Source organism: Ranitomeya variabilis, chromosome 1, assembly GCF_051348905.1.
Source record: "Ranitomeya variabilis isolate aRanVar5 chromosome 1, aRanVar5.hap1, whole genome shotgun sequence".
NCBI lineage: Eukaryota > Metazoa > Chordata > Amphibia > Anura > Dendrobatidae > Ranitomeya > Ranitomeya variabilis.
In genome coordinates, this window is record NC_135232.1 from 15,066,030 (window position 1) to 15,093,292 (window position 27,263).

The following is a 27,263-nucleotide window of genomic DNA, read 5'->3' on the forward strand; positions in this document are numbered from 1 at the left end:
GATCGTCTATTCTGGCTCGGCTATTTATCCTGGCTCTATCTTTCAGCCAGTGCCAGTTGTCAATTGTTCCTGGTTGGATTCACATCTCTCTTGGATTTCCCTGATATTCTGACCAGTTCAGCAAAGATAAGTCCTTGCTTTGTTCTTTTGCAGTCCACTTGTTGTGGACTTAATCTTTCAGCACATTCTATGTTTTTTCTAGTCCAGCTTGTCAGTATGGATTTATTCAGTTAAGCTGGAAGCTCTGGGAAGCAGATTTACCCTCCGCACCTTTAGTCAGGTGTGGAGATTTTTGTAAACTCTGTGGTGGATTTTTCTAGTTTTTAATACTGACCGCACAGTATTCTGTCCTGTTCTATCTATCTAGCTAGATTGGCCTCCTTTGCTACATCCTAGTTTCATTCCGTGTATGTCATTTCCCTCTCCACTCACAGTCAATATTTGTGGGGGGCTGTCTGTACTTTGGGAATTTTCTCTGAGGCAAGATAGCTTTCCTGTTTCTATCTTTAGGGGTAGTTAGTCCTCCGGCTGTGACGAGGTGTCTAGGGAGTGACAGGAACATCCCACGGCTACTTCTAGTGTTGTGCTAAGCTCAGGAACTGCGGTCAGTACAGGTACCACCTCCTCCAGAGCACGTCCCATGTTGCTCCTAAACCACCAGTTCATAACAGTACAACTGGCCAAAAATGAATTAAATGCATCTCAAAAGAAGGAGAAAAGAAAGATTCTGAGCCATTTTTTTTTCTGCAGTCTGTTTTGTCTTTTTTTTCCTCTTAATCTCTGGGTGGTTCAGGATTTTGGCGCTGGCATGGATGTTCAGGGTTTGTTTTCTCGTGTGGATCAACTTGCTGCAAGAGTACAGAGTATCCAAGATTATGTTGTCCAGACTCCGGCTTTAGAGCCTAAAATTCCTACTCCTGATTTGTTTTTTGGGGACAGATCCAAGTTTTTGAACTTTAAAAATAACTGCAAATTGTTTTTTGCTTTGAAACCCCATTCCTCTGGTGATCCCATTCAGCAGGTTAAAATCGTCATCTCTCTGCTGCGTGGTGACCCTCAGGACTGGGCATTCTCCCTTGAATCAGGGGATCCGGCATTGCTTAATGTAGACGCATTTTTTCAAGCGCTCAGATTATTGTATGACGAACATGCAAATGTTGTACGACTCGTTAAAGGGTTGATTGTGACTTGTAGGATCGCTACTTCCAATAGGTGGCGCTGTAGAGTTTAAGTCCTCTTTTTCTCAGAAGAGGCAATTTGCATATTTAAATTCCCAGAGGAGCATTGTACGGCAAATAAGCCTCCTTACCTTGACAAGCCAGAGATGGTATGTCACTCTCCATAAGGAGAAACGATACCCCTTAGACCCCATGTATGACGAACCTAATTCTGTGGATCATGCAGAAAAAACCTTGTTGGCCCTATGTCAGGGTCAGGAAGCGGCAGAATTATACTGCCAGAAATTTAGAAAATGGTCTGTGCTCACTAAATGGAATGAGGATGCTCTGGCAGCAATTTTCAGAAAGGGTCTTTCTGAAGCCCTTAAAGATGTTATGGTGGGGTTCCCCACGCCTACTGCTTTGAGCGAATCTATGTCTCTAGCCATTCAGATTGATCGGCGCCTGCGCGAGCGCAAAGTTGTGCACCATATGGCAGTGTCCTCTGAGCGGAGTCCTGAGCCTATGCAATGTGATAGGATTTTGACTAGAGCAGAACGGCAGGGATTCAGACGTCAGAATGGGCTGTGCTTTTACTGTGGTGATTCTGCTCATGTTATTTATGATTGCCCTAAGCATACTAAGAGGGTCGCTAGGTCTGTTACCATCAGTACTGTACAGCCTAAATTTCTCTTATCTGTGACCCTGATTTGCTCATTATCGTCCTTTTCTGTCATGGCATTTGTGGATTCAGGCGCTGCCCTGAACTTAATGGACTTGGAATTCGCCAGGCACTGTGGTTTTTCCTTGCAGCCTTTGCAGAGCCCTATTCCTTTGAGGGGGATTGATGCTACACCGTTGGCCAAGAATAAACCTCAGTATTGGACTCAGCTGACCATGTGCATGGCTCCAGCACATCAGGAAGATTGCCGTTTTCTGGTGCATAACTTGCATGATGTTGTTGTACAGGGTTTTCCATGGTTACAGGAACATAATCCGGTGCTGGATTGGAAATCTATGTCTGTGACTAGTTGGGGTTGTCAAGGGGTACATTGTGACGTTCCTTTGATGTCAATTTCCTCTTCCCCCTCTTCTGAAGTCCCTGAGTTTTTGTCGGATTTCCAGGATGTATTTGACGAGCCCAAGTCCAGTTCCCTTCCTCCACATAGGGACTGTGATTGTGCTATTAACTTGATTCCTGGCTGTAAGTTCCCTAAGGGCCGACTTTTCAATCTGTCTGTGCCAGAGCATGCCGCCATGCGGAGTTTTGTCAAGGAGTCTTTGGAGAAGGGGCATATTCGGCCGTCTTCGTCACCATTGGGAGCGGGATTCTTTTTTGTTGCCAAGAAGGATGGTTCCTTGAGACCCTGTATTGATTATCGCCTTCTTAATAAGATCACGGTCAAATTCCAATACCCTTTACCTTTGCTTTCTGATTTGTTTGCTCGGATTAAGGGGGCTAGTTGGTTTACTAAGATTGACCTTCGAGGGGCATATAATCTTGTTCGTATTAAACAGGGTGACGAATGGAAAACTGCATTTAATACGCTCGAAGGCCATTTTGAATACCTTGTGATGCCTTTCGGGCTTTCTAATGCTCCTTCTGTATTTCAGTCCTTCATGCATGATATTTTCCGCAATTATCTTGATAAATTCATGATTGTGTATTTGGATGATATTTTGATTTTTTGCGATGATTGGCAGTCTCATGTGAAGCAGGTCAGGATGGTATTCCAGATCCTTCGTGATAATGCTTTATTTGTGAAGGGGTCTAAGTGCCTATTTGGAGTTCAGAAGGTTTCTTTTTTGGGTTTTATTTTTTCTCCCTCGTCTATAGAAATGGATCCTGTTAAGGTCCAATCCATTCATGACTGGATTCAACCCACATCGGTGAAGAGCCTTCAGAAATTTTTGGGCTTTGCTAATTTTTATCGCCGTTTCATTGCCAACTTTTCCAGTGTGGTTAAGGCCCTGACCGATTTGACGAAGAAAGGCGCTGATGTGACGAATTGGTCCTCTGCGGCTGTTGAGGCCATTCAGGAGCTTAAACGCCGATTTACTTCTGCCCCTGTGTTGCGTCAGCCGGATGTTTCTCTTCCTTTTCAGGTTGAGGTTGACGCTTCTGAGATTGGGGCAGGGACCGTTTTGTCTCAGAGGAATTCTGATGGTTCTTTGATAAACCCGTGTGCTTTTTTTTCCAGAAAGTTTTCGCCTGCGGAGCGCAATTATGACGTTGGCAATCGGGAGTTGTTGGCTATGAAGTGGGCATTTGAGGAGTGGCGACATTGGCTTGAGGGAGCCAAGCACCGCGTTGTGGTCTTGACCGATCATAAGAATCTGATTTACCTCGAGTCGGCCAAGCAGCTGAACCCTAGACAGGCTCGATGGTCCCTGTTTTTCTCCCGTTTTGATTTTGTGGTCTCGTATCTTCCGGGATCTAAGAATGTTAAGGCTGATGCCCTCTCTAGGAGTTTTTTTGCCTGATCTTCCTGGAGTCCTTGAGCCGGTTGGCATTCTTAAAGAAGGGGTAATTCTTTCTGCCATCTCCCCTGATTTGTGGCGGGTGCTTCAGGAATTTCAGGCTGATAAACCTGACCGCTGTCCAGTGGGAAAGCTGTTTGTTCCTGATAGATGGACTAGTAAGGTAATTTCTGAGGTTCATTGTTCAGTGTTGGCTGGTCATCCTGGGATTTTTGGTACCAGAGATTTGGTTGCTAGGTCCTTTTGGTGGCCTTCCTTGTCGCGGGATGTGCGTTCTTTTGTGCAGTCTTATGCCCAGGCCAAGCCTTGCTGTTCCCGCGCTAGTGGGTTGCTTTTGCCTTTGCCGGTCCCTGAGAGGCCCTGGACGCATATTTCCATGGATTTTATTTCGGATCTTCCTGTTTCCCAGAAGATGTCTGTTATCTGGGTGGTTTGTGACCGGTTCTCTAAAATGGTCCATTTGGTACCTTTGCCTAAATTGCCTTCCTCCTCTGTTTTGGTTCCATTGTTTTTTCAGCATGTGGTTCGTTTGCATGGCATTCCGGAGAATATTGTGTCTGACAGAGGTTCCCAGTTTGTTTTTAGGTTTTGGCGGGCCTTTTGTGCTAGGATGGGCATTGATTTGTCTTTTTCTTCGGCGTTCCATCCTCAGACAAATGGCCAAACTGAGCGAACTAATCAGACCTTGGAAACCTATTTGAGATGCTTTGTGTCTGCTGATCAGGATGATTGGGTGGCTTTCTTGCCATTGGCCGAGTTTGCCCTTAATAATCGGGCTAGTTCGGCTACTTTAGTTTCGCCTTTCTTTTGTAATTTTGGTTTTCATCCTCGTTTTTCTTCGGGGCAGGTTGAGCCTTCTGATTGTCCTGGTGTGGATTCTGTGGTGGACAGGTTACAGCAGATTTGGACTCATGTGGTAGACAATTTGACGTTGTCTCAGGAAAAGGCTCAACCTTTTGCTAACCGCCGTCGGTGTGTTGGTCCCCGGCTTCGGGTGGGGGATTTAGTCTGGTTATCTTCTCGTCATGTTCCTATGAAGGTTTCTTCCCCTAAGTTCAAACCTCGGTTTATTGGTCCTTATAAGATTTCTGAGATTATCAATCCGGTATCTTTTCGTTTGGCCCTTCCAGCCTCTTTTGCCATCCATAATGTTTTCCATAGATCTTTGTTGCGGAGATATGTGGTGCCCGTTGTTCCCTCTGTTGATCCTCCTGCCCCGGTGTTGGTTGATGGGGAGTTGGAATATGTGGTGGAGAAAATTTTGGATTCTCGTTTTTCGAGGCGGAGGCTTCAGTATCTTGTCAAGTGGAAGGAGGATAATTCTTGGGTTGTTGCCTCCGATGTCCATGCCGCCGATTTGGTTCGTGCCTTTCACTTGGCTCGTCCTGATCGGCCTGGGGGCTCTGGTGAGGGTTCGGTGACCCCTCTGTCATGAATCCCAATGGCTAGGGATAGCACAGGACAAGCAAGGTACAAATATATAACGGACGAGCTCTAGGGTGATGGAACCTGGGCTGACCGCTGCCCTACGCCTGTCAAACGCAACTAGAGATAGCCAGGGAGCGTGCCTACGTTGGTTCTAGACGCCACGCACCAGCCTAAGAGCTAACTAGTACTGCAGAGAAAATAAAGACCTCACTTGCCTCCAGAGGAACGAACCCCAAAAGGTATAGTTGCCCCCCACATGTATTGACGGTGAAATGAGAGGAAGGCACACACATAGAGATGATATATATAGGTTTAGCAAATAGAGGCCCGCTGTAAACTAGAAAGCAGAACGATACAAAAGGGGTCTGAGCGGTCAGCAAAAAACCCTAATCAAAAAACCATCCTGAGATTACAAGAACCCATGTGCCAACTCATGGCACATGGGGAGAACCTCAGTCCACTAGAGCTACCCGCTAGCATAAAGACATAATAAGCAAGCTGGACAAAAAACCAAACAACTGAAAATCAGCACTTAGCTTATCCTGAAAGATCTGGGAGCAGGTAGGCAGGAACAAAACAGAGCACATCTGAATACATTGATAGCCGGCAAGGAAATGACAGAAAGGCCAGGTAAAATAGGAAACACCCAGCCTCTGATGGACAGGTGGAAACCAAAGGCCGCAACCCACCAAAGTCACCCAGTACCAGCAGTAACCACCAGAGGGAGCCCACAAACAGAATCCACAACAGTACCCCCCCCTTGAGGAGGGGTCACCGAACCCTCACGAGAACCCCCAGGGCGATCAGGGTGAGCTCTATGGAAGGCGCGGACCAAATCAGTCGCATGAACATCGGAGGCGACCACCCAGGAATTATCCTCCTGACCATAACCCTTCCACTTAACCAAATACTGGCGTTTGCGTCTGGAAACACGAGAATCCAAGATCTTCTCAACAACATACTCCAATTCTCCCTCCACCAGCACCAGAGCAGGAGGCTCAACCGAAGGAACAACGGGCACCTCATACTTCCGCAACAACGACCGATGGAACACATTATGAATAGCAAACGATGCTGGGAGATCCAAACGAAAAGATACAGGGTTAAGAATCTCCGAGATCCTATAAGGACCGATGAACCGAGGCTTGAACTTAGGAGAAGAGACCTTCATAGGGACAAAACGAGAAGACAACCACACCAAATCCCCAACAAGAAGTCGGGGACCCACGCGGCGACGGCGATTAGCAAACTGCTGAGTCTTCTCCTGAGAGAACTTCAAATTGTCCACCACCTGATTCCAAATTTGATGTAGCCTGTCCACCACCACGTCCACTCCAGGACAATCCGAAGACTCCACCTGACCAGAGGAAAAACGAGGATGAAACCCCGAATTACAAAAAAAAGGAGAGACCAACGTGGCAGAACTAGCCCGATTATTAAGAGCAAATTCGGCCAGTGGCAAAAAAGCAACCCAGTCATCTTGGTCAGCAGAAACAAAACACCTCAAATAAGTTTCCAAGGTCTGATTAGTTCACTCCGTCTGGCCATTCGTCTGAGGATGGAATGCAGACGAGAAAGACAAATCAATGCCCATCTTGGCACAAAATGTCCGCCAAAATCTAGACACAAACTGGGATCCCCTGTCAGAAACGATATTCTCCGGAATCCCATGCAAACGAACCACGTTCTGAAAAAATAAAGGGACCAACTCAGAGGAGGAAGGCAACTTAGGCAAGGGCACCAAATGAACCATCTTAGAAAAGCGGTCACACACAACCCAGATAACGGACATTTTCTGTGAAACCGGGAGATCAGAAATAAAATCCATGGAAATGTGCGTCCAAGGCCTCTTCGGGATGGGCAAGGATAACAACAACCCACTGGCCCGAGAACAACAAGGCTTAGCTCGAGCACACACTTCACAAGACTGCACAAAGGTACGCACATCCCTAGACAAGGAAGGCCACCAAAAAGACCTGGCCACCAAGTCTCTAGTACCAAATATTCCAGGATGACCAGCCAACACAGAAGAATGGACCTCGGAGATGACTCTACTGGTCCAATCATCCGGAACAAACAGTCTTTCTGGTGGACAACGATCCGGTTTATCCACCTGAAACTCCTGCAATGCACGTCGCAAGTCTGGGGATACGGCGGACAATATTACCCCATCCCTAAGGATACCAGTAGGCCCAGAATCTCCAGGAGAGTCAGGCACAAAACTCCTGGAAAGAGCATCTGCCTTCACATTCTTTGAACCTGGCAGGTATGAAACCACGAAATTGAAACGAGAAAAAAACAACGACCAACGAGCCTGTCTAGGATTCAAACGCCTGGCAGACTCAAGGTAAATGAGATTCTTGTGATCAGTCAAGACCACCACACGATGTTTAGCACCCTCAAGCCAATGACGCCACTCCTCAAATGCCCACTTCATGGCCAAAAGCTCCCGATTACCCACATCATAATTGCGCTCGGCGGGCGAGAATTTTCTAGAGAAGAATGCACATGGCTTCATCACCGAGCCATCAGAACTTCTCTGTGACAAAACCGCCCCCGCTCCAATCTCGGAAGCATCAACCTCAACCTGAAAAGGAAGTGAAACATCTGGTTGACACAACACAGGAGCAGAAGAAAACCGGCGCTTAAGTTCCTGAAAGGCCCCCACAGCCGCAGGAGACCAATTAGCAACATCAGCACCCTTTTTAGTCAAATCAGTCAAAGGTTTAACAATACTGGAAAAATTTGCAATGAACCGACGATAAAAATTAGCAAACCCCAAGAACTTCTGTAGGCTCTTAACAGATGTAGGTTGTGTCCAGTCACAAATTGCCTGAACCTTGACGGGATCCATCTCAATAGTAGAAGGAGAAAAAATGTACCCCAAAAAAGAAATCTTCTGGACTCCGAAGAGACACTTTGAGCCCTTCACAAACAGAGAATTGGCCCGCAGAACCTGAAACACCTTCCTGACCTGTAGAACATGAGACTCCCAGTCATCAGAAAACACCAAAATATCATCCAAATACACAATCATAAACTTATCCAGATATTCACGGAAAATATTGTGCATAAAGGACTGAAAGACTGACGGAGCATTGGAGAGTCCAAAAGGCATTACCAAATACTCAAAATGGCCCTCAGGCGTATTAAATGCGGTTTTCCACTCATCACCTTGTTTTATCCGCACCAGATTATACGCACCGCGAAGATCTATCTTAGTGAACCACCTAGCCCCCTTAATGCGAGCAAACAAGTCAGTCAACAATGGCAATGGATACTGATATTTGACTGTAATCTTATTCAGAAGGCGATAATCTATACAAGGCCTCAGGGAACCATCCCTTTTTGCCACGAAAAAAAACCTGCTCCCAGAGGGGACGAAGATGGACGAATATGTCCCTTTTCCAAGGACTCCTTAATATAATTCCGCATAGCAGTATGCTCTGGCAGTGACAGATTAAATAAACGACCCTTAGGGAACTTACTGCCAGGAATCAATTCTATAGCACAGTCACAATCTCTATGAGGAGGGAGCGAATTGAGCTTAGGCTCCTCAAAAACATCCCTATAGTCAGACAAAAACTCAGGGATCTCAGAAGGAGTAGATGAAGCGATTGAAATCGGAGGTGCATGATCATGAACCCCCTGACATCCCCAGCTTAACACAGACATTGTTTTCCAGTCCAGGACAGGATTATGAGTTTGTAACCATGGCAGCCCCAGCACTAGTACATCATGTAAATTATACAGTACAAGGAAGCGAATCACCTCCTGATGAACGGGAGTCATGCGCATGGTCACTTGTGTCCAATACTGCGGTTTATTCATAGCCAATGGTGTAGAGTCAATTCCCTTCAGAGGAATAGGAACTTCCAGAGGCTCCAGACTAAAACCGCAGCGTTTAGCAAATGACCAATCCATAAGACTCAGGGCAGCGCCCGAATCCACATAGGCATCAACGGAAATGGAAGACAGTGAAAAAATCAGAGTCACAGACAAAATGAACTTAGGCTGCAGAGTACCAATGGCAAAAGATTTATCAAGCTTTTTTGTGCGTTTAGAGCATGCTGATATAACATGAGCTGAATCACCACAATAAAAACACAATCCATTTTTCCGCCTATAATTTTGCCGTTCACTTCTGGACTGAATTCTATCACATTGCATAGTCTCAGGTGCCTGTTCAGAAGACACCGCCAACTGGTGCACGGGTTTGCGCTCCCGCAAACGCCGATCAATCTGTATGGCCATAGCCATAGACTCATTCAGACCTGTAGGCGTAGGGAACCCCACCATAATATCCTTAATGGCCTCAGAAAGACCATTTCTGAAGTTTGCAGCCAGGGCGCACTCATTCCACTGAGTAAGCACCGACCATTTCCGAAATTTTTGACAATATATTTCCGCTTCATCATGCCCCTGAGAGAGGGCTAACAAAGCCTTTTCAGCCTGAATCTCCAGGTTGGGTTCCTCATAGAGCAATCCCAATGCCATAAAAAACGCATCCACACTGAGCAATGCAGGATCCCCTGGTGCCAATGCAAATGCCCAATTCTGAGGGTCGCCCCGCAGGAAAGATATTACAATCCTGACCTGTTGAGCAGGGTCTCCAGAGGAGCGAGATTTTAAAGAAAGAAACAATTTACAATTGTTCCTGAAATTCAGGAAGGTAGATCTATCTCCAGAGAAGAACTCTGGAATAGGAATTCTAGGTTCAGACATGGGAGTGTGAACAACAAAATCCTGTATGTTTTGAACTTTTGCCGCGAGATTACTCAGGCTGGAAGCCAAACTCTGGACATCCATGTTAAACAGCTAAGATCAGAGCCATTCAAGGGTTAAGAGGAGGTAAGAAGCAGCTAGACAGCAATTAAGGGCTAGGCAGCAAAACTCTGAAGGGAAAAAAAAAAAAAATTTCCCTTAAACACTTCTTATTCTCCTGCTTCAGCCCAAACAATTAACACTTTGTGGGCCGGCTATACTGTCATGAATCCCAATGGCTAGGGATAGCACAGGACAAGCAAGGTACAAATATATAACGGACGAGCTCTAGGGTGATGGAACCTGGGCTGACCGCTGCCCTACGCCTGTCAAACGCAACTAGAGATAGCCAGGGAGCGTGCCTACGTTGGTTCTAGACGCCACGCACCAGCCTAAGAGCTAACTAGTACTGCAGAGAAAATAAAGACCTCACTTGCCTCCAGAGGAACGAACCCCAAAAGGTATAGTTGCCCCCCACATGTATTGACGGTGAAATGAGAGGAAGGCACACACATAGAGATGATATATATAGGTTTAGCAAATAGAGGCCCGCTTGTTGTGAATTTGGATTCTGGGCTCCCCCGGTGGCTACTGGTGGAATTGAACTGGTGTTTTCATCTTCTCTGTTCACCTGTTCCCATCAAGATGTGGGAGTCGCTATATAACCTTGCTGCTCTGTTAGTTGCTTGCCGGTCAACAATGTTATCAGAAGCCTCTCTGTGCTTGTTCCTGCTCCTAGACAACTACTAGATAAGTTGGACTCTTGTCCATGTTTGTTTTTGCATTTTTGTTCCAGTTCACAGCTGTAGTTTCGTTACTGTGTCTGGAAAGCTCTTGTGAACAGGAATTGCCACTCTGGTGTTATGAGTTAATGCCAGAGTTTTAAAGTAATTTCTGGATGGTGTTTTGATAGGGTTTTCAGCTGACCATGAAAGTGTCCTTTCTGTCTTCTGCTATGTAGTAAGTGGACCTCAAATTTGCTAAACCTATTTTCATACTACGTTTGTTATTTCATCTTAATTCACCGCCAATACATGTGGGGGGCCTCTGTCTCCTTTCGGGGTATTTCTCTAGAGGTGAGCTAGGACTAATATTTTCCTCTGCTAGCATTATTTAGTCCTCCGGCTGGTGCTGGGCATCTAGAATCAACGTAGGCATGCTACCCGGCCACTGCTAGTTGTGCGTTAGGTTTAGTTCATGGTCAGCTCAGTTCCCATCTTCCAAGAGCTAGTTCCTATATATGCTGATGCTATGTTCTCTTGCCATTGAGAACATGACAGTTTGACCGGCCCACTAAAGGGTTAAAATCCTTGGCTGAGAAAGGAGAGAAATAAGAAGTCTGCTGAGAATTTTTTTTTTTTTTTTCTCCTAATCTTTGAATGGCTCTGTGTCCACCTGTTTGTAATGGATCTTCAGAGTGTAACTGCAGGTTTGAATAATCTCGCCACGAAGGTACAAAATTTGCAAGACTTTGTTTGTCATGCACCTGTATCTGAGCCGAGAATTCCTTTGCCGGAATTTTTCTCGGGGAATAGATCTGGGTTTCAGAATTTTCGAAATAATTGCAAATTATTTTTGTCCCTGAAATTTCGCTCTGCCGGAGACCCTGCACAGCAGGTCAGGATTGTGATTTCCTTGCTCCGGGGCGACCCTCAAGACTGGGCTTTTTCATTGACACCAGGGGATCCTGCGTTCCTCAATGTGGATGCGTTTTTTCTGGCTTTGGGGTTGCTTTATGACGAACCTCATTTGGAGCTTCAGGCAGAAAAAACTTTGATGTCCCTATCTCAGGGGCAAGATGAAGCGGAAATTTACTGTCAAAGATTCCGTAAATGGTCTGTGCTTACTCAGTGGAATGAGTGCGCCCTGGCGGCGACTTTCAGAGAGGGTCTCTCTGATGCCATTAAGGATGTTATGGTGGGGTTCCCTGTGCCTGCGGGTCTGAATGAGTCCATGACAATGGCTATTCAGATCGATAGGCGTTTGCGGGAGCGCAAACCAGTGCACCATCTGGCGGTGTCCACTGAGAAGTCGCCAGAGAGTATGCAGTGTGATAGAATTCTGTCCCGAAGCGAGCGGCAGAATTTTAGACGGAAAAATGGGTTGTGTTTCTATTGTGGTGATTCTACTCATGTTATATCAGCATGCTCTAAGCGCACTAAAAAGCTTGATAAATCTGTTTCCATTTGCACCTTACCGTCTAAGTTTATTCTATCTGTGACCCTGATTTGCTCTTTGTCATCTATTACCACGGACGCCTATGTCGACTCTGGCGCCGCTTTGAGTCTTATGGATTGGTCCTTTGCCAAACGCTGTGGGTATGATTTAGAGCCTTTGGAGACTCTTATTCCTCTGAAGGGGATTGACTCCACCCCATTGGCTAATAATAAACCACAATACTGGACACAAGTAACTATGCGTATTAATCCGGATCACCAGGAGATTATTCGCTTTCTGGTGCTGTATAATCTACATGATGATTTGGTGCTAGGATTGCCTTGGCTGCAATCTCACAACCCAGTCCTCGACTGGAGAGCTATGTCTGTGTTGAGCTGGGGATGTAAGGGGGCTCATGGGGATGTACCTGTGGTTTCCATTTCATCATCTATTCCCTCTGAAATTCCTGAGTTCCTGTCTGACTATCGTGACGTCTTTGAAGAATCCAAGCTTGGTTCATTACCTCCGCACCGAGAGTGCGATTGTGCCATAGATTTAATCCCGGGTAGTAAATACCCAAAGGGTCGTTTATTTAATCTGTCTGTGCCTGAACATGCTGCTATGCGAGAATATATAAAGGAGTCCTTGGAAAAGGGACATATTCGTCCATCGTCATCTCCCTTAGGAGCCGGTTTTTTCTTTGTGTCAAAAAAAGACGGCTCTTTGAGACCATGTATCGATTATCGGCTTTTGAATAAAATCACTGTAAAATATCAATACTCATTGCCGTTGCTGACTGATTTGTTTGCTCGCATAAAGGGGGCCAAGTGGTTCTCTAAGATTGACCTTCGTGGGGCGTATAATTTGGTGCGAATCAGGCAGGGGGATGAGTGGAAAACCGCATTTAATACGCCCGAGGGCCACTTTGAGTATTTAGTGATGCCTTTTGGTCTTTCAAATGCTCCGTCAGTTTTCCAGTCCTTTATGCATGATATTTTTCGCGATTATTTGGATAAATTTATGATTGTGTATCTGGATGATATTCTGATTTTTTCGGATGACTGGGACTCTCATGTCCAGCAAGTCAGGAGGGTTTTCCAGGTTTTGCGGTCTAATTCTTTGTGTGTGAAGGGTTCTAAGTGTGTTTTTGGGGTACAGAGGATTTCCTTTTTGGGATATATTTTTTCTCCCTCTTCCATTGAAATGGATCCTGTCAAGGTTCAAGCTATTTGTGATTGGACGCAGCCCTCTTCTCTTAAGAGTCTTCAGAAATTTTTGGGCTTTGCTAACTTTTATCGTCGATTTATTGCTGGTTTTTCGGATATTGCTAAGCCATTGACCGATTTGACTAAAGGTACCGTCACATTAAGCGACGCTGCAGCGATAGCGACAACGATGTCGATCGCTGCAGCGTCGCTGTTTGATCGCTGGAGAGCTGTCACACAGACCGCTCTCCAGCGACCAACGATGCCGAGGTCCCCGGGTAACCAGGGTAAACATCGGGTTGCTAAGCGCAGGGCCGCGCTTAGTAACCCGATGTTTACCCTGGTTACCAGCTTAAAAGTAAAAAAAACAAACAGTACATACTCACCTGCGCGTCTCCCAGCGTCTGCTTCCTGACACTGACTGAGCTCCGGCCCTAACAGCACAGCGGTGACGTCACCGCTGTGCTTTCACTTTCTCTTTAGGGCCGGATCTCAGTCAGAGCAGGAAGCAGACGCTGGGAGACGCGCAGGTGAGCATGTACTGTTTGTTTTTTTTACTTTTACGCTGGTAACCAGGGTAAACATCGGGTTACTAAGCGCGGCCCTGCGCTTAGTAACCCGATGTTTACCCTGGTTACCAGTGTAAAACATCGCTGGTATCGTTGCTTTTGGTGTCAAACACAACGATACACGGCGATCGGACGACCAAATAAAGTTCTGGACTTTATTCAGCGACCAGCGACATCACAGCAGGATCCTGATCGCTGCTGCGTGTCAAACTAAACGATATCGCTAGCGAGGACGCTGCAACGTCACGGATCGCTAGCGATATCGTTTAGTGTGACGGTACCTTTAGAAGGGTGCTGATGTTGCTGATTGGTCCCCTGACGCTGTGGAGGCCTTTCGGGAGCTTAAGCGCCGTTTTTCCTCTGCCCCTGTGTTGCGTCAGCCTGATGTTGCTCTTCCTTTTCAGGTTGAGGTCGACGCTTCTGAGATCGGAGCTGGGGCAGTGTTGTCGCAGAAAAGTTCTGACTGCTCCGTGATGAGGCCTTGTGCCTTCTTTTCCCGTAAATTTTCGCCCGCTGAGCGGAATTATGATGTTGGGAATCGGGAGCTTTTGGCCATGAAGTGGGCTTTTGAGGAGTGGCGCCATTGGCTTGAGGGGGCCAGACATCAGGTGGTGGTATTGACTGACCACAAAAACTTGATTTATCTTGAGACCGCCAGGCGCCTGAATCCTAGACAGGCGCGCTGGTCATTATTTTTCTCTCGGTTTAATTTTGTGGTGTCATACCTACCGGGTTCTAAGAATGTTAAGGCGGATGCCCTTTCTAGGAGTTTTGAGCCTGACTCGCCTGGTAACTCTGAGCCCACAGGTATCCTTAAGGATGGAGTGGTATTGTCAGCCGTTTCTCCAGACCTGCGGCGGGCCTTGCAGGAGTTTCAGGCGGATAGACCGGATCGTTGCCCACCTGATAAACTGTTTGTTCCTGATGATTGGACCAGTAGAGTCATCTCTGAGGTTCATTCTTCTGCGTTGGCAGGTCATCCTGGCATTTTTGGTACCAGGGATTTGGTGGCAAGGTCCTTCTGGTGGCCTTCCCTGTCACGAGATGTGCGAGGCTTTGTGCAGTCTTGTGACGTTTGTGCTCGGGCCAAGCCTTGTTGCTCTCGGGCTAGTGGATTATTGTTGCCCTTGCCTATTCCTAAGAGGCCTTGGACGCACATCTCGATGGATTTTATTTCAGATCTGCCTGTTTCTCAGAAGATGTCTGTCATCTGGGTGGTGTGTGACCGTTTCTCTAAGATGGTCCATTTGGTTCCTCTGCCCAAGTTGCCTTCTTCTTCCGAGTTGGTTCCTCTGTTTTTTCAAAATGTTGTTCGTTTGCATGGTATTCCTGAGAATATCATTTCTGACAGAGGGACCCAATTCGTGTCTAGATTTTGGCGGGCATTCTGTGCTAGGATGGGCATAGATTTATCTTTTTCGTCCGCTTTCCATCCTCAGACGAATGGCCAGACCGAGCGGACTAATCAGACCCTGGAGACATATCTGAGGTGTTTTGTGTCTGCTGACCAGGATGATTGGGTTGCTTTTTTGCCATTGGCAGAGTTCGCTCTCAATAATCGGGCCAGCTCTGCCACTTTGGTGTCCCCGTTTTTCTGTAATTCGGGGTTTCATCCTCGATTTTCCTCTGGTCAGGTGGAATCTTCGGATTGTCCTGGAGTGGATGCTGTGGTGGAGAGATTGCATCAGATCTGGGGGCAGGTGGTGGACAATTTGAGGTTGTCCCAGGAGAAGACTCAGCTTTTTGCCAACCGCCACCGTCGTGTTGGTCCTCGGCTTTGTGTTGGGGATTTGGTGTGGTTGTCTTCTCGTTTTGTCCCTATGAGGGTCTCTTCTCCTAAGTTTAAGCCTCGGTTCATCGGCCCGTATAAGATATTGGAGATTCTTAACCCTGTTTCCTTCCGTTTGGACCTCCCGGCATCCTTTTCTATTCATAACGTTTTTCATCGGTCATTGTTGCGCAGGTATGAGGTACCGGTTGTGCCTTCCGTTGAGCCTCCTGCTCCGGTGTTGGTTGAGGGTGAGTTGGAGTACGTTGTGGAGAAAATCTTAGACTCTCGTGTTTCCAGACGGAGACTCCAGTATCTGGTCAAGTGGAAGGGATACGGCCAGGAGGATAATTCTTGGGTGAATGCATCTGATGTTCATGCCTCTGATCTGGTTCGTGCCTTTCATAGGGCCCATCCTGATCGCCCTGGTGGTTCTGGTGAGGGTTCGGTGCCCCCTCCTTGAGGGGGGGGTACTGTTGTGAATTTGGATTCTGGGCTCCCCCGGTGGCTACTGGTGGAATTGAACTGGTGTTTTCATCTTCTCTGTTCACCTGTTCCCATCAAGATGTGGGAGTCGCTATATAACCTTGCTGCTCTGTTAGTTGCTTGCCGGTCAACAATGTTATCAGAAGCCTCTCTGTGCTTGTTCCTGCTCCTAGACAACTACTAGATAAGTTGGACTCTTGTCCATGTTTGTTTTTGCATTTTTGTTCCAGTTCACAGCTGTAGTTTCGTTACTGTGTCTGGAAAGCTCTTGTGAACAGGAATTGCCACTCTGGTGTTATGAGTTAATGCCAGAGTTTTAAAGTAATTTCTGGATGGTGTTTTGATAGGGTTTTCAGCTGACCATGAAAGTGTCCTTTCTGTCTTCTGCTATGTAGTAAGTGGACCTCAAATTTGCTAAACCTATTTTCATACTACGTTTGTTATTTCATCTTAATTCACCGCCAATACATGTGGGGGGCCTCTGTCTCCTTTCGGGGTATTTCTCTAGAGGTGAGCTAGGACTAATATTTTCCTCTGCTAGCATTATTTAGTCCTCCGGCTGGTGCTGGGCATCTAGAATCAACGTAGGCATGCTACCCGGCCACTGCTAGTTGTGCGTTAGGTTTAGTTCATGGTCAGCTCAGTTCCCATCTTCCAAGAGCTAGTTCCTATATATGCTGATGCTATGTTCTCTTGCCATTGAGAACATGACACCCGCTGTAAACTAGAAAGCAGAACGATACAAAAGGGGTCTGAGCGGTCAGCAAAAAACCCTAATCAAAAAACCATCCTGAGATTACAAGAACCCATGTGCCAACTCATGGCACATGGGGAGAACCTCAGTCCACTAGAGCTACCAGCTAGCATAAAGACATAATAAGCAAGCTGGACAAAAAACCAAACAACTGAAAATCAGCACTTAGCTTATCCTGAAAGATCTGGGAGCAGGTAGGCAGGAACAAAACAGAGCACATCTGAATACATTGATAGCCGGCAAGGAAATGACAGAAAGGCCAGGTAAAATAGGAAACACCCAGCCTCTGATGGACAGGTGGAAACCAAAGGCCGCAACCCACCAAAGTCACCCAGTACCAGCAGTAACCACCAGAGGGAGCCCACAAACAGAATCCACAACACCCCTCCTCAAGGGGGGGGTACTGTTGTGAATTACGCTCTTGGGCTCCCTCCGGTGGTTGTAAGTGGCACTTTTGTGACTTCTGCTCTTGGGCTCCCTCCGGTGGATTTAAGTGGAACTGCTGCTCCTTGGATTTAGCAGTCAGCAGCTGCTTCCACTGATCGTCTATTCTGGCTCGGCTATTTATCCTTGCTCTATCTTTCAGCCAGTGCCAGTTGTCAATTGTTCCTGGTTGGATTCACATCTCTCTTGGATTTCCCTGATATTCTGACCAGTTCAGCAAAGATAAGTCCTTGCTTTGTTCTTTTGCAGTCCACTTGTTGTGGACTTAATCTTTCAGCACATTCTATGTTTTTTCTAGTCCAGCTTGTCAGTATGGATTTATTCAGTTAAAGGGAACCTGTCACCACGTTTTTGGAAGATGGGATAAAAATAGCGTTAAATAGGGGCAGAGGTGGGCGTTACATTAGTGTGTGTGTTATGCGTTTATTACCCACCTAAGTTGCCGAAATAACTTTGCAAAGTCTCCGTTTTCGCCTGTCAATCAGGCTGGTCAGGTCACATGGGCGTGGTGTCTTCACCCAGATTTGGCGTAGTTTTCCGTTGGTGGCGTAGTGGTGTGCGCATGCCCAAAGTCCGGAATCCTCTTCCAGGGGATTTAAAATAGCGCGGTGTTCGTTATTGCATTGGTGATCGGTGGGCGCGGCCATCTTCCTTTGGCCGCGCGTGCGCAGAAGCGGCGCTCTGCTGGCCGCGGCTTCAGGAAAATGGCCGCGGGATGCCGCGCGTGCGCAGATGGATATCGCACGGCCATTTTCCTGAAGCCGCGGCCAGCAGAGCGCCGCTTCTGCGCACGCGCGGCCAAAGGAAGATGGCCGCGCCCACCGATCACCAATGCAATAACGAACACCGCGCTATTTTAAATCCCCTGGAAGAGGATTCCGGACTTTGGGCATGCGCACACCACTACGCCACCAACGGAAAACTACGCCAAATCTGGGTGAAGACACCACGCCCATGTGACCTGACCAGCCTGATTGACAGGCGAAAACGGAGACTTTGCAAAGTTATTTCGGCAACTTAGGTGGGTAATAAACGCATAACACACACACTAATGTAACGCCCACCTCTGCCCCTATTTAACGCTATTTTTATCCCATCTTCCAAAAACGTGGTGACAGGTTCCCTTTAAGCTGGAAGCTCTGGGAAGCAGATTTACCCTCCGCACCTTTAGTCAGGTGTGGAGATTTTTGTAAACTCTGTGGTGGATTTTTCTAGTTTTTAATACTGACCGCACAGTATTCTGTCCTGTTCTATCTATCTAGCTAGATTGGCCTCCTTTGCTACATCCTAGTTTCATTCCGTGTATGTCACTTCCCTCTCCACTCACAGTCAATATTTGTGGGGGGCTCTCTGTCCTTTGGGAATTTTTCTCTGAGGCAAGATAGCTTTCCTGTTTCTATCTTTAGGGGTAGTTAGTCCTCCGGCTGTGACGAGGTGTCTAGGGAGTGACAGGAACATCCCACGGCTACTTCTAGTGTTGTGCTAAGCTCAGGAACTGCGGTCAGTACAGGTACCACCTCCTCCAGAGCACGTCCCATGTTGCTCCTAAACCACCAGTTCATAACAGTAGACCTCTGGACAGCAGACTCCTTCAGCTGTCAGTGTCGTGCCTCAAGTGAGTGGGAACCTCTCTTGGAAGTCTTCTATCAGATCTGCCTTCTCTGAGGCACTCCAGATGTAGATCGGATGACGTCCAGACTGGACGCCAATGTATTCGAGTTCATAGTTCGGCCTCGAGATCCAAAAACCGTTGCAGTGAATGCTCTGTTTCTTCCGTGGTACCAGTTTCCTTAACCTCCTTCCACTACCTCCGTGAGTCGTTTGGAAGTGGGAAGGGCCCCGGTCGTCTTGGGAGATCCGCACGGACCACGTTAGTTTTTTGTTGTTTTTTTTTTTGGTTTGCGGAGCTAGGACTTTTTCCATCTTATTCCAACGAAACTGCAAGTAGGGTCTTTCTCGCAGGGAGTTCTCACATGTGGTCCTTCCGTTTCGCATACCATTAGATATTTGGGTCCTTAATGGTCCTGGGAGTCTTACAGTAGACTCTTTTTGATCCGGACAGACTTTACTATCAGGGAAGGTCTCCTCTTTTTTCTCTGCAATCTCGTCATCCTGACGAGTCTTCGGAGCTAGCCACTCTGTTCTTCAGACTTTTTCTCTTATTACCATCAAGGCAAGGTTGTCATCAGGTCATCCCCGTCCCTTGTTAACAGTCCACAAAAGGGGGATGGGTTCTCCATGTTCTGGATGAAGTAAGTGCTCTGAGTAGGTACGTATCTAGCTTGGTGTCCTTCTGAAGGTCGGACACCTTATTTGGGCTTCCTGACGGTCAGAGGAATGCTTCCTAATGGTTACAGGAAGGGTTTAGCCATTTCATCGGTCATGTTAGCCTGGTGGATTCATTACACCATCCAGGAGTCCTTCTGGATTAGACATCAGCCTAACTCCACTCCACTCTGTCGATCGAGGTTTCTTGGGCTCTAGGCACCAGGCCTCATTAAAGCACGCCTGCAAGCTTGCGGGTTCGTCCAGTCCGCATGCAGCCATGAAGCACTATAATTCTCAGACTTCTACTGTCTGGGCAGGCGGACTCTGCAGGCCGCGGTGGCGCTATTGTAAGTAGCAGTTACACAGGGCCTGATCTGATGTTGTCCCACCCAGGGACTGTTTTGGGACGTCCCATGGTCTTTGTCCCCCAAAGACGAAGGAGAAATAGGGATTTTTGTATACTCACCGTAAAATCCTTTTCTCCGAGCCATTCATTGGAGGACACAGCTCTCATATATCATTTGACATGCTATACTCTCATATGTTGTTGTTGTTGTTGATCTCCTACTGCTTTTGCCCTGAACTGGTTAGCTGAGAGCCAGCAGGAAGGTGTATACTGCTGGGGAGGAGCTAACTTTTTTGTATCACTTAGTGTCAGCCTCCTATTGGCAGCAGAATACACCCATGGTCTGTGTCCCCCAATGAATGGCTCGGAGAAAAGGATTTTACGGTGAGTACACAAAAATCCCTATATGGGCTATAGTGCTCTCAATGAGACGTGAGCAGACAATAACAGACAATTATAATTTTATTTCTATAGCACCAACATATTCCACAGAACTTTCGATTTTACAGGGGACTTGTACAGACAATAAAAAACATTACAGAATAACAATAAACTCCTAGATCAACAGATACCAAGATGAGTGAGGGCCCTGCTGCTTACAATCTATGAGGATATAGGAGAGACAAAAGGTGGATGGAAACAAGTGCTTGTATTTTACGGTCCAGCCATCAATGTAATAAATAGGGTGTTCATGTAACGATGCAAGAACCATTCACCAACCAGTGTGTGTACAGACACAGAGGGCTATTAAGTGCATGGAGGGTGTGAGAACAGATGATACGAGTGTACTGGTTTTGTAGTGAATTTTGTGTGGGCAAAACAGGGATAGTTAGATAAATGTGTTGAGGTGGTAGGCCACTCTGAAGTAATGCGTTTTTAGGGTACGCTTAAAACATGGAGGGCACGTGTAGGGTGGTAGACTGAGACGAGGAGGAGAGGTAGAGGGCTTCTGAAGTGTGGAGTGCTTTATGGGTGACAGTGATAAGTTTATTTTGAACTCTGAAGCGGATGGGTAACCAGTGCAATGACTGGCACAGGGAAGAGGCATTGGTGTAACGGTTGGTGAGGAATATGATTCTGACTACTTCAATCATGACAGATAGTCCTGAGGGGAGAGTTTAGGAAGAGGGAGACCGATTAGTAGAAAATGGCAATAGTCCAGATGAGAATGAAAAGAGCGACAGTAAGAGTATTTGCTGAGTCAAAAGTAAAAAAAAGGTTGAATTCTAGAAATGTTTTTGAAGTGCAGATAACAAGAGCGAGCCAGTGATCAGATGTAAAGGGTGAATGAAAGATCGGAATCAAGTATGAATTCAAGGCAGCAGGCATGTTGCTGGGGAGCAACGGTAGAACCACACACGGAAATGGCAATGTCATGCATGGGTAAATTAGTGGAGGGAGGAAACACAAGGAGATCAGTTTTTGACAGTTTCAGATAAAGGGAGGACATCATGTTAGAGACAGTGGAAAGACAATCACTGGTATTTTGTAATAATCACCGAGGCGGGACCCAGTCTCACTGAGTCACTGAGCTGTGGGAAGACCTTCATCGCACATCACAGCCCAGCATCGCTATGAATCTCCGCCCACAGCACAGTCACTGACGAAGACTCGGTCCCGCCTCAGTGATGCCAGTTCAGCTTCCAATTCCGGAAGTTGTCGTGACACCACCGGACATCAGAGTCAGCTGCATCCGGGGGTCATGTAATGGAGATGAGCGTACAGTGATAGCGCCGCTCACAGGCACATTTGGAAACACAAGGTATATGAAAAAAGCCTTATTTCCAATGTTTAAATTGTTTTCCCCACTACACATTGTATTACTCAGTTTGTATTAGTCCGATGAAGGAGCTGGACAGGCTCCATAAGACGTAGCTTAATAAAATAATTTTAATAAGGGCTCCTTCTCACTTGCGAGAAATACGTCCGAGTCTCGCAGGTTAAAACCCTGCTCTGGCGCCGACACTCCAGAGCGGAGCGTGCAGCTGCACAGCAATACATGGAGCTGCACGCTCCACTCTGGAGCGCTGGCGCCAGAGCAGGGTTTTAACCTGTGAGACTTGGACGTATTTCTTGCAAGTGAGAAGGAGCCCTTAGATAAGAACTCTCCCTACATCCTTGGCAGTGCTTTTGAAAGACCATTTTTTTTACTTATCTTTTTATCCTGATTCTTTCAATCTTGACCTCTTGGTGGAAGATCAGGCAGCACCGCTGCAGCCATGGAGGATCAATCATGGTTGTGCTTGGAGCAGCACAACTAATCCAGGGGAGTAGTAGTCACTCACCTTAACCTAATATTATCTGCTGATTCACACAAGGAGCGCTTGTTTGTTTGTTTTTTATTAAAAAAATTTTGAAATCTCTTACAGGAAATCCTTGTGAGAATAATAGTTTATCAGTAAATTGTAAAGAAGATATCAGGAAGCAATCTAATGGAGAAAACCTCTTTACCCTTCATGGACCTCCGGGACCTCATAGTACTTCACTTTCTTATAATTCTCCTAATCTTGAGGAACCCTCTCCCGAGCAATCTCCCATTGTTACCATAATTTCAGGTGACAAAGTGGATACAAGATTTCAGTGTGACAAGCAACTTACTAAAAGCTCAGATTTTTTAACTCAAGGAAAACATAAAAGAGAGAAGCCATACTCCTGTTCAGAATGTGGGAAATGCTTTACAAAGAAAGCAAAATTTGTTAGACATCAGAGAATTCACACAGGAGAAAAGCCATTTTCATGTTCGGAATGTGGGAAAGTCTACACAGATAAAGGGAGTCTTATTATACATCAAAGAATTCATACAGGTGAGAAGCCATATTCATGTTCGGAATGTGGAAAAAGCTTTACAGATAAAAGGCGTCTTACTAAACATCAGAGAATTCATACAGGAGAAAAGCCGTTTTCATGTTCGGAATGTGGAAAATGCTTTACAGATAAAGGGAGTCTTATTAGACATCAGAGAATTCACACAGGAGCGAAGCCATTTCCATGCTCGGAATGTGGGAAGGCCTTCACAGATAAAGGGAGTCTTATTATACATCAGAGAATTCATACAGGAGAGAAGCCATTTTCATGTTTGGAGTGTGGGAAGGCCTTCACAGATAAAGGGAGTCTTATTATACATCAGAGAATTCATACAGGAGAGAAGCCATTTTCATGTTCTGAATGTGGAAAATGCTTCACGAATAAAGGGAATCTTGATACACATCAGAGAATTCATACAGGAGAGACTCAATGCTCCTGTTTAGAATGTGGGAAAAATTTTAGAGATAAATCATATCTTGTTAAACATCAAAGAATTCACACAAGGAGCCACACAGGAGAGAAGCCGTATTCATGTTCACTGTGTGGGAAATCTTTTGTAAATAAATCAAATCTTGCTAGACATGACTTCAGACATACAGGAAATAAACTGTAATTATGTTCATTGTGTATTATATATTTTAATAAAATTTGCTCAGAATAAATGAGTACACCCCTTTTGATAAGTAAGTTTTTTATTAATTTCTCACTGAGCATAAGAAAAGTTTCTAAAATTTTGGCAACAAGGAGTTTCATAGAACATTTTTTAACCCCTTATCGACAGTCAGTAATACGTCCACACATTCTCGTACTTATTGATGTGGGACGAATTTTTACGTCCAGGCGATCGTGCGCCAGCTGATTCTGAAGTGCTAGGAGCGGTCCCGCACTTAAACCCCCTAAATGCTGCGATCAAAAATATACTGTAATTATGTTTACTGAGTTTTATAAATTTTAATAAACAATACTCAGAATAATTGAGTACACCCCTTTTGATAAGTAAGTTTTTAATTAACCCCTTCCCGCCACGGCCCTTATTCGTTTTTGCGGTTTCGTTTTTCGCTCCCCTCCCTCCCAGAGCAATAACTTTCTTATTTTTCCATCAATATGGTCATGTGCGGGCTTATTGTTTGCAGGACGAGCTGTACTTTTGAACAACACCATTGGTTTTACCATGTCTTCTACTAGCAAACGGGAATAAAATTCCAAGTGTGGTGAAATTACAAAAAAGAGTGCAATCCCACACTTGTTTTTTGTTTGCCTTTTTTGCTAGATTCAATAAATGCTAAACCTGACCTGCCACTATGATTCACCAGGTCATTACGAGTTCATAGACACCAAACATGTCTAGGTTCTTTTTAACCTAAGTGGTGAAAAAAAAATCCAAACTTTGCTAAAAAAAAATAAATTGCGCCATTTTCCGATACCCGTAGCGTCTCCATTTTTCGTGATCTGGGGTCAGGTGAGGGCTTTTTTTTTGTGTGCTGAGCTGACGTTTTTAAAGATAACATTTCGGTGCAGATACGTTCTTTTGATCACCCGTTATTGCATTTTAATGCAATGTCGTGGCGACCAAAATAACGTAATTCTGGCGTTTCTAATTTTTTTCTCGCTACGCCGTTTAGCGATCAGGTTAATGCTTTTTTTATTGATAGATCGGGCGATTCTGAATGCAGCAATACCAAATATGTGTAGGTTTGATTTTTTTGTTATTGTTTTGTTTTGGATAGGGCAAAAGGGGGGTGATTTAAACTTTTATATTTTTATTTTTTTCATATTTTTAAAAACATTTTTTTTTAACATTTGACATGCTTCAATAGCCTCCATGGGAGGCTAGAAGCTGGCACAACTCGATCGGCTCTGCTACATAACAGTGATCATCAGATCGCTGCTATGTAGCTGAATTGCAGGTGTGCTGTGAGCGCCGTCCACAGGGTGGCGCTCACAGCTGCCGGGGATCTGTAACCATAGAGGTCTCAAGGACCTCTATGGTTACTATCCTGATGCATCGCCGACCCCCGATCATGTGACGGGGGTCGGCGATGCGCTCAATTCTGGCTGCGCGCCGGAAGCGGTAGTTAAATGCCGCTGTCAGCGTTTGACAGCGGCATTTAATAGGTTAATAGCGGCGGATGAGTCGTGATTTCACCCGCCACTATTGCGCGCACATGTCAGCTGTACAAAACAGCTGACATGTCGCGACTTTGATGTGGGCTCACCGCCGGAGCCCACATCAAAGGGGAAGACACGACATGCGCCGTACTAGTATGGGGCATGTCGTGAAGGGGTTAATATCTCACGGAACACAAGAAAAATTTCTAAAATTTTGGCAAGTAGGAGTTTCATAGAACATTTTTTAACCCCTTAACGACAGTCAGTAATACGTCCACGCATGCTGGTACTAATTGACGCAGGACGGACTGTTAAGTTCAGGCGATCGTGCGCCAGGTGATTCTGACAGCTGGCACTATGTGCCAGGAGTGGTCCCGTACTGCTCTCCTCACTTTAACCCCCTAAATGCTGCGAACAAACTCGGCCCCTCTGCCCTTGGATCAGAGAAGGCGCCGTGTGATGGGTCACCAGACCTAGAAAAGTTGCTTAATCATGCGCAGAGCATAATCAGCAAATTTCTCTGTCAATATAGAGCTGACAGTTTGCATAGCATGGGGAACACCACACTCCCCCGCGCACCATAGGAGCCCCTCCCTATACAGCCCCCACACAGGGAACACTACACTCCCCCGCGCACCATAGGAGCCCCTCCCTATACAGCCCCCACACAGGGAACACTACACTCCCCTGCGCACCACACATGCAGCCCAATGGTAGGGAGTGTGTGGGACATTACACATTACCCTGGCAGCGCTATGTAACAGCAACCCCATGAAAAAACAAGACCCGCAGTCCTACGTAACACAGCGCCAGCTCCATATACAATATTTAACCCCTTTCTGAACTCGGACGGGATACCCCGCTTTGATGCAGGGCTCCGGCGGTGAGCCCGCATCAAAGCCGGGACGTCAGCTGTTATGAACAGCTGACATGTGCCCGCAATAGCGGCAGGTGACATCGCGATTCACCCGCCGCTATTGACCAGTTAAATGCCGCTGTCAAACGCTGACAGCGGCATTTAACCGGCGCTTCCGGCTGGAAATGAGCGCATCACCAACCCCCGTCACATGATCGGGGGTCAGCGATGCATTAGAATGGTAACCATAGAGGTCCTTGAGATCTCTATGGTTACTGATGCTGGCCTGCTGTGAACGCCACCCTGTGGTCGGCGCTCATAGCATACCTGCAATTCTGCTGCTATGTAGCTGAGCCGATCGAGTTGTGCCAGCTTCTAGCCTCCCATGGAGGCTATAGAAGCATGGCAAAAGTTAAAAAAAAAAAAAAAGTAAAAAAACATTTGAAAAAAAAATATATATATATATATAAAAGTTTAAATCACCCCCCTTTCGCCCCATTCAAAATCAATAAAAACAAAATCAAGCCTACACATATTTGGTATCGCCGCATTCAGAATCGCCCGATCTATCAATAAAAAAAAGCATTAACCTGATCGCTAAACAGCGTAGCGAGAAAAAAATTAAAAATGCCAGAATTATGTTTTTTTGGTTGCCGTGACATTGCATTAAAATGCAATAACGGGCGATCAAAAGCACGTATCTACACCAAAGTTGTATCATTAAAAACGCCAGCTCGGCACGCAAAAAATAAGCCCTCACCTGACCCCAGATCACGAAAAATGGAGACGCTACAAGTATTGGAAAATGGAGCAATTTATGGGTTTTTTTCTTAGCAAAGTTTGGAATTTTTTTTCAGCACATAGAAAAATAACCTAGTCATGTTAGGTGTCTATGAACTCGTACTGACCTGGAGAATCATAATAACAGGTCAGTTTTAGCATTTAGTGAACCTAGCAAAAAAGCCAAGCAAAAAACAAGTGTGGGATTGCACTTTTTTTGCAATTTCACCGCACTTGGAATTTTTTTCCCGTTTTCTAGTACACGACATGGTAAAACCAATGTTGTCGTTCAAAACTACTACTCATCCCGCAAAAAATAAGCCCTCACATGGCTAAATGGACGGAAAAATAAAAAAGTTATGGCTCTGGAAGGAAGCGAGCGAAAAACGAAAAATCCCACGGTCTTGAAGGGGTTAAGTTATGGTTTGCTGGGAGAGGGGCTGTCTATGGGAGTTAGTGCTGAGCAGCCACTTGTAAGGCTCCAGTCTAGAGATAATGGAGAACATCGACTGTACCAACATCTGCTGTGCACTGCAGATAGAGGCCCCGCCCCTTCACGTGACATAACATGGTGCATGGTCACATGGGAATGACGTCACCACAAGACCACACCACTTCCGTCCTGAGCTCCGCCCCCTGATCACATGACGGTGACGTCACCACAGGTCCTTCAGCTCTCAGTGCAGCAGCTCCGTCCTGGTTGTGTGCAGCTCGTGTTCTCTGGTGTCAGCCAGCAGCAGATTTCCCGCCATTATTCCGGTGAGATTACAGGAGGGTTTGGTGGAGTTTTGGTGCTTGTGGTAAATCTGTGAGAGGAGAGTGTGGGGTGAGATCAGAGCTGTTCCTGTGGAGGCTCCTGCTCCATGTGACTGCGGCTCCTCAGTGT

At 46.1% G+C, this 27,263-nt stretch overlaps 1 protein-coding gene across 1 annotated transcript in view; it reads left to right on the forward strand.

Annotated features, from left to right (window-relative positions):
• LOC143793583 (uncharacterized) overlaps nucleotides 1-27,263 on the forward strand; it is a 142,911-nt gene that overhangs the window by 82,218 nt on the left and 33,430 nt on the right. Inside the window, 1 exon segment of the mRNA XM_077280659.1 lies at nucleotides 22,197-23,138. Coding sequence (XP_077136774.1) covers nucleotides 22,197-23,138 — 942 coding nt within the window.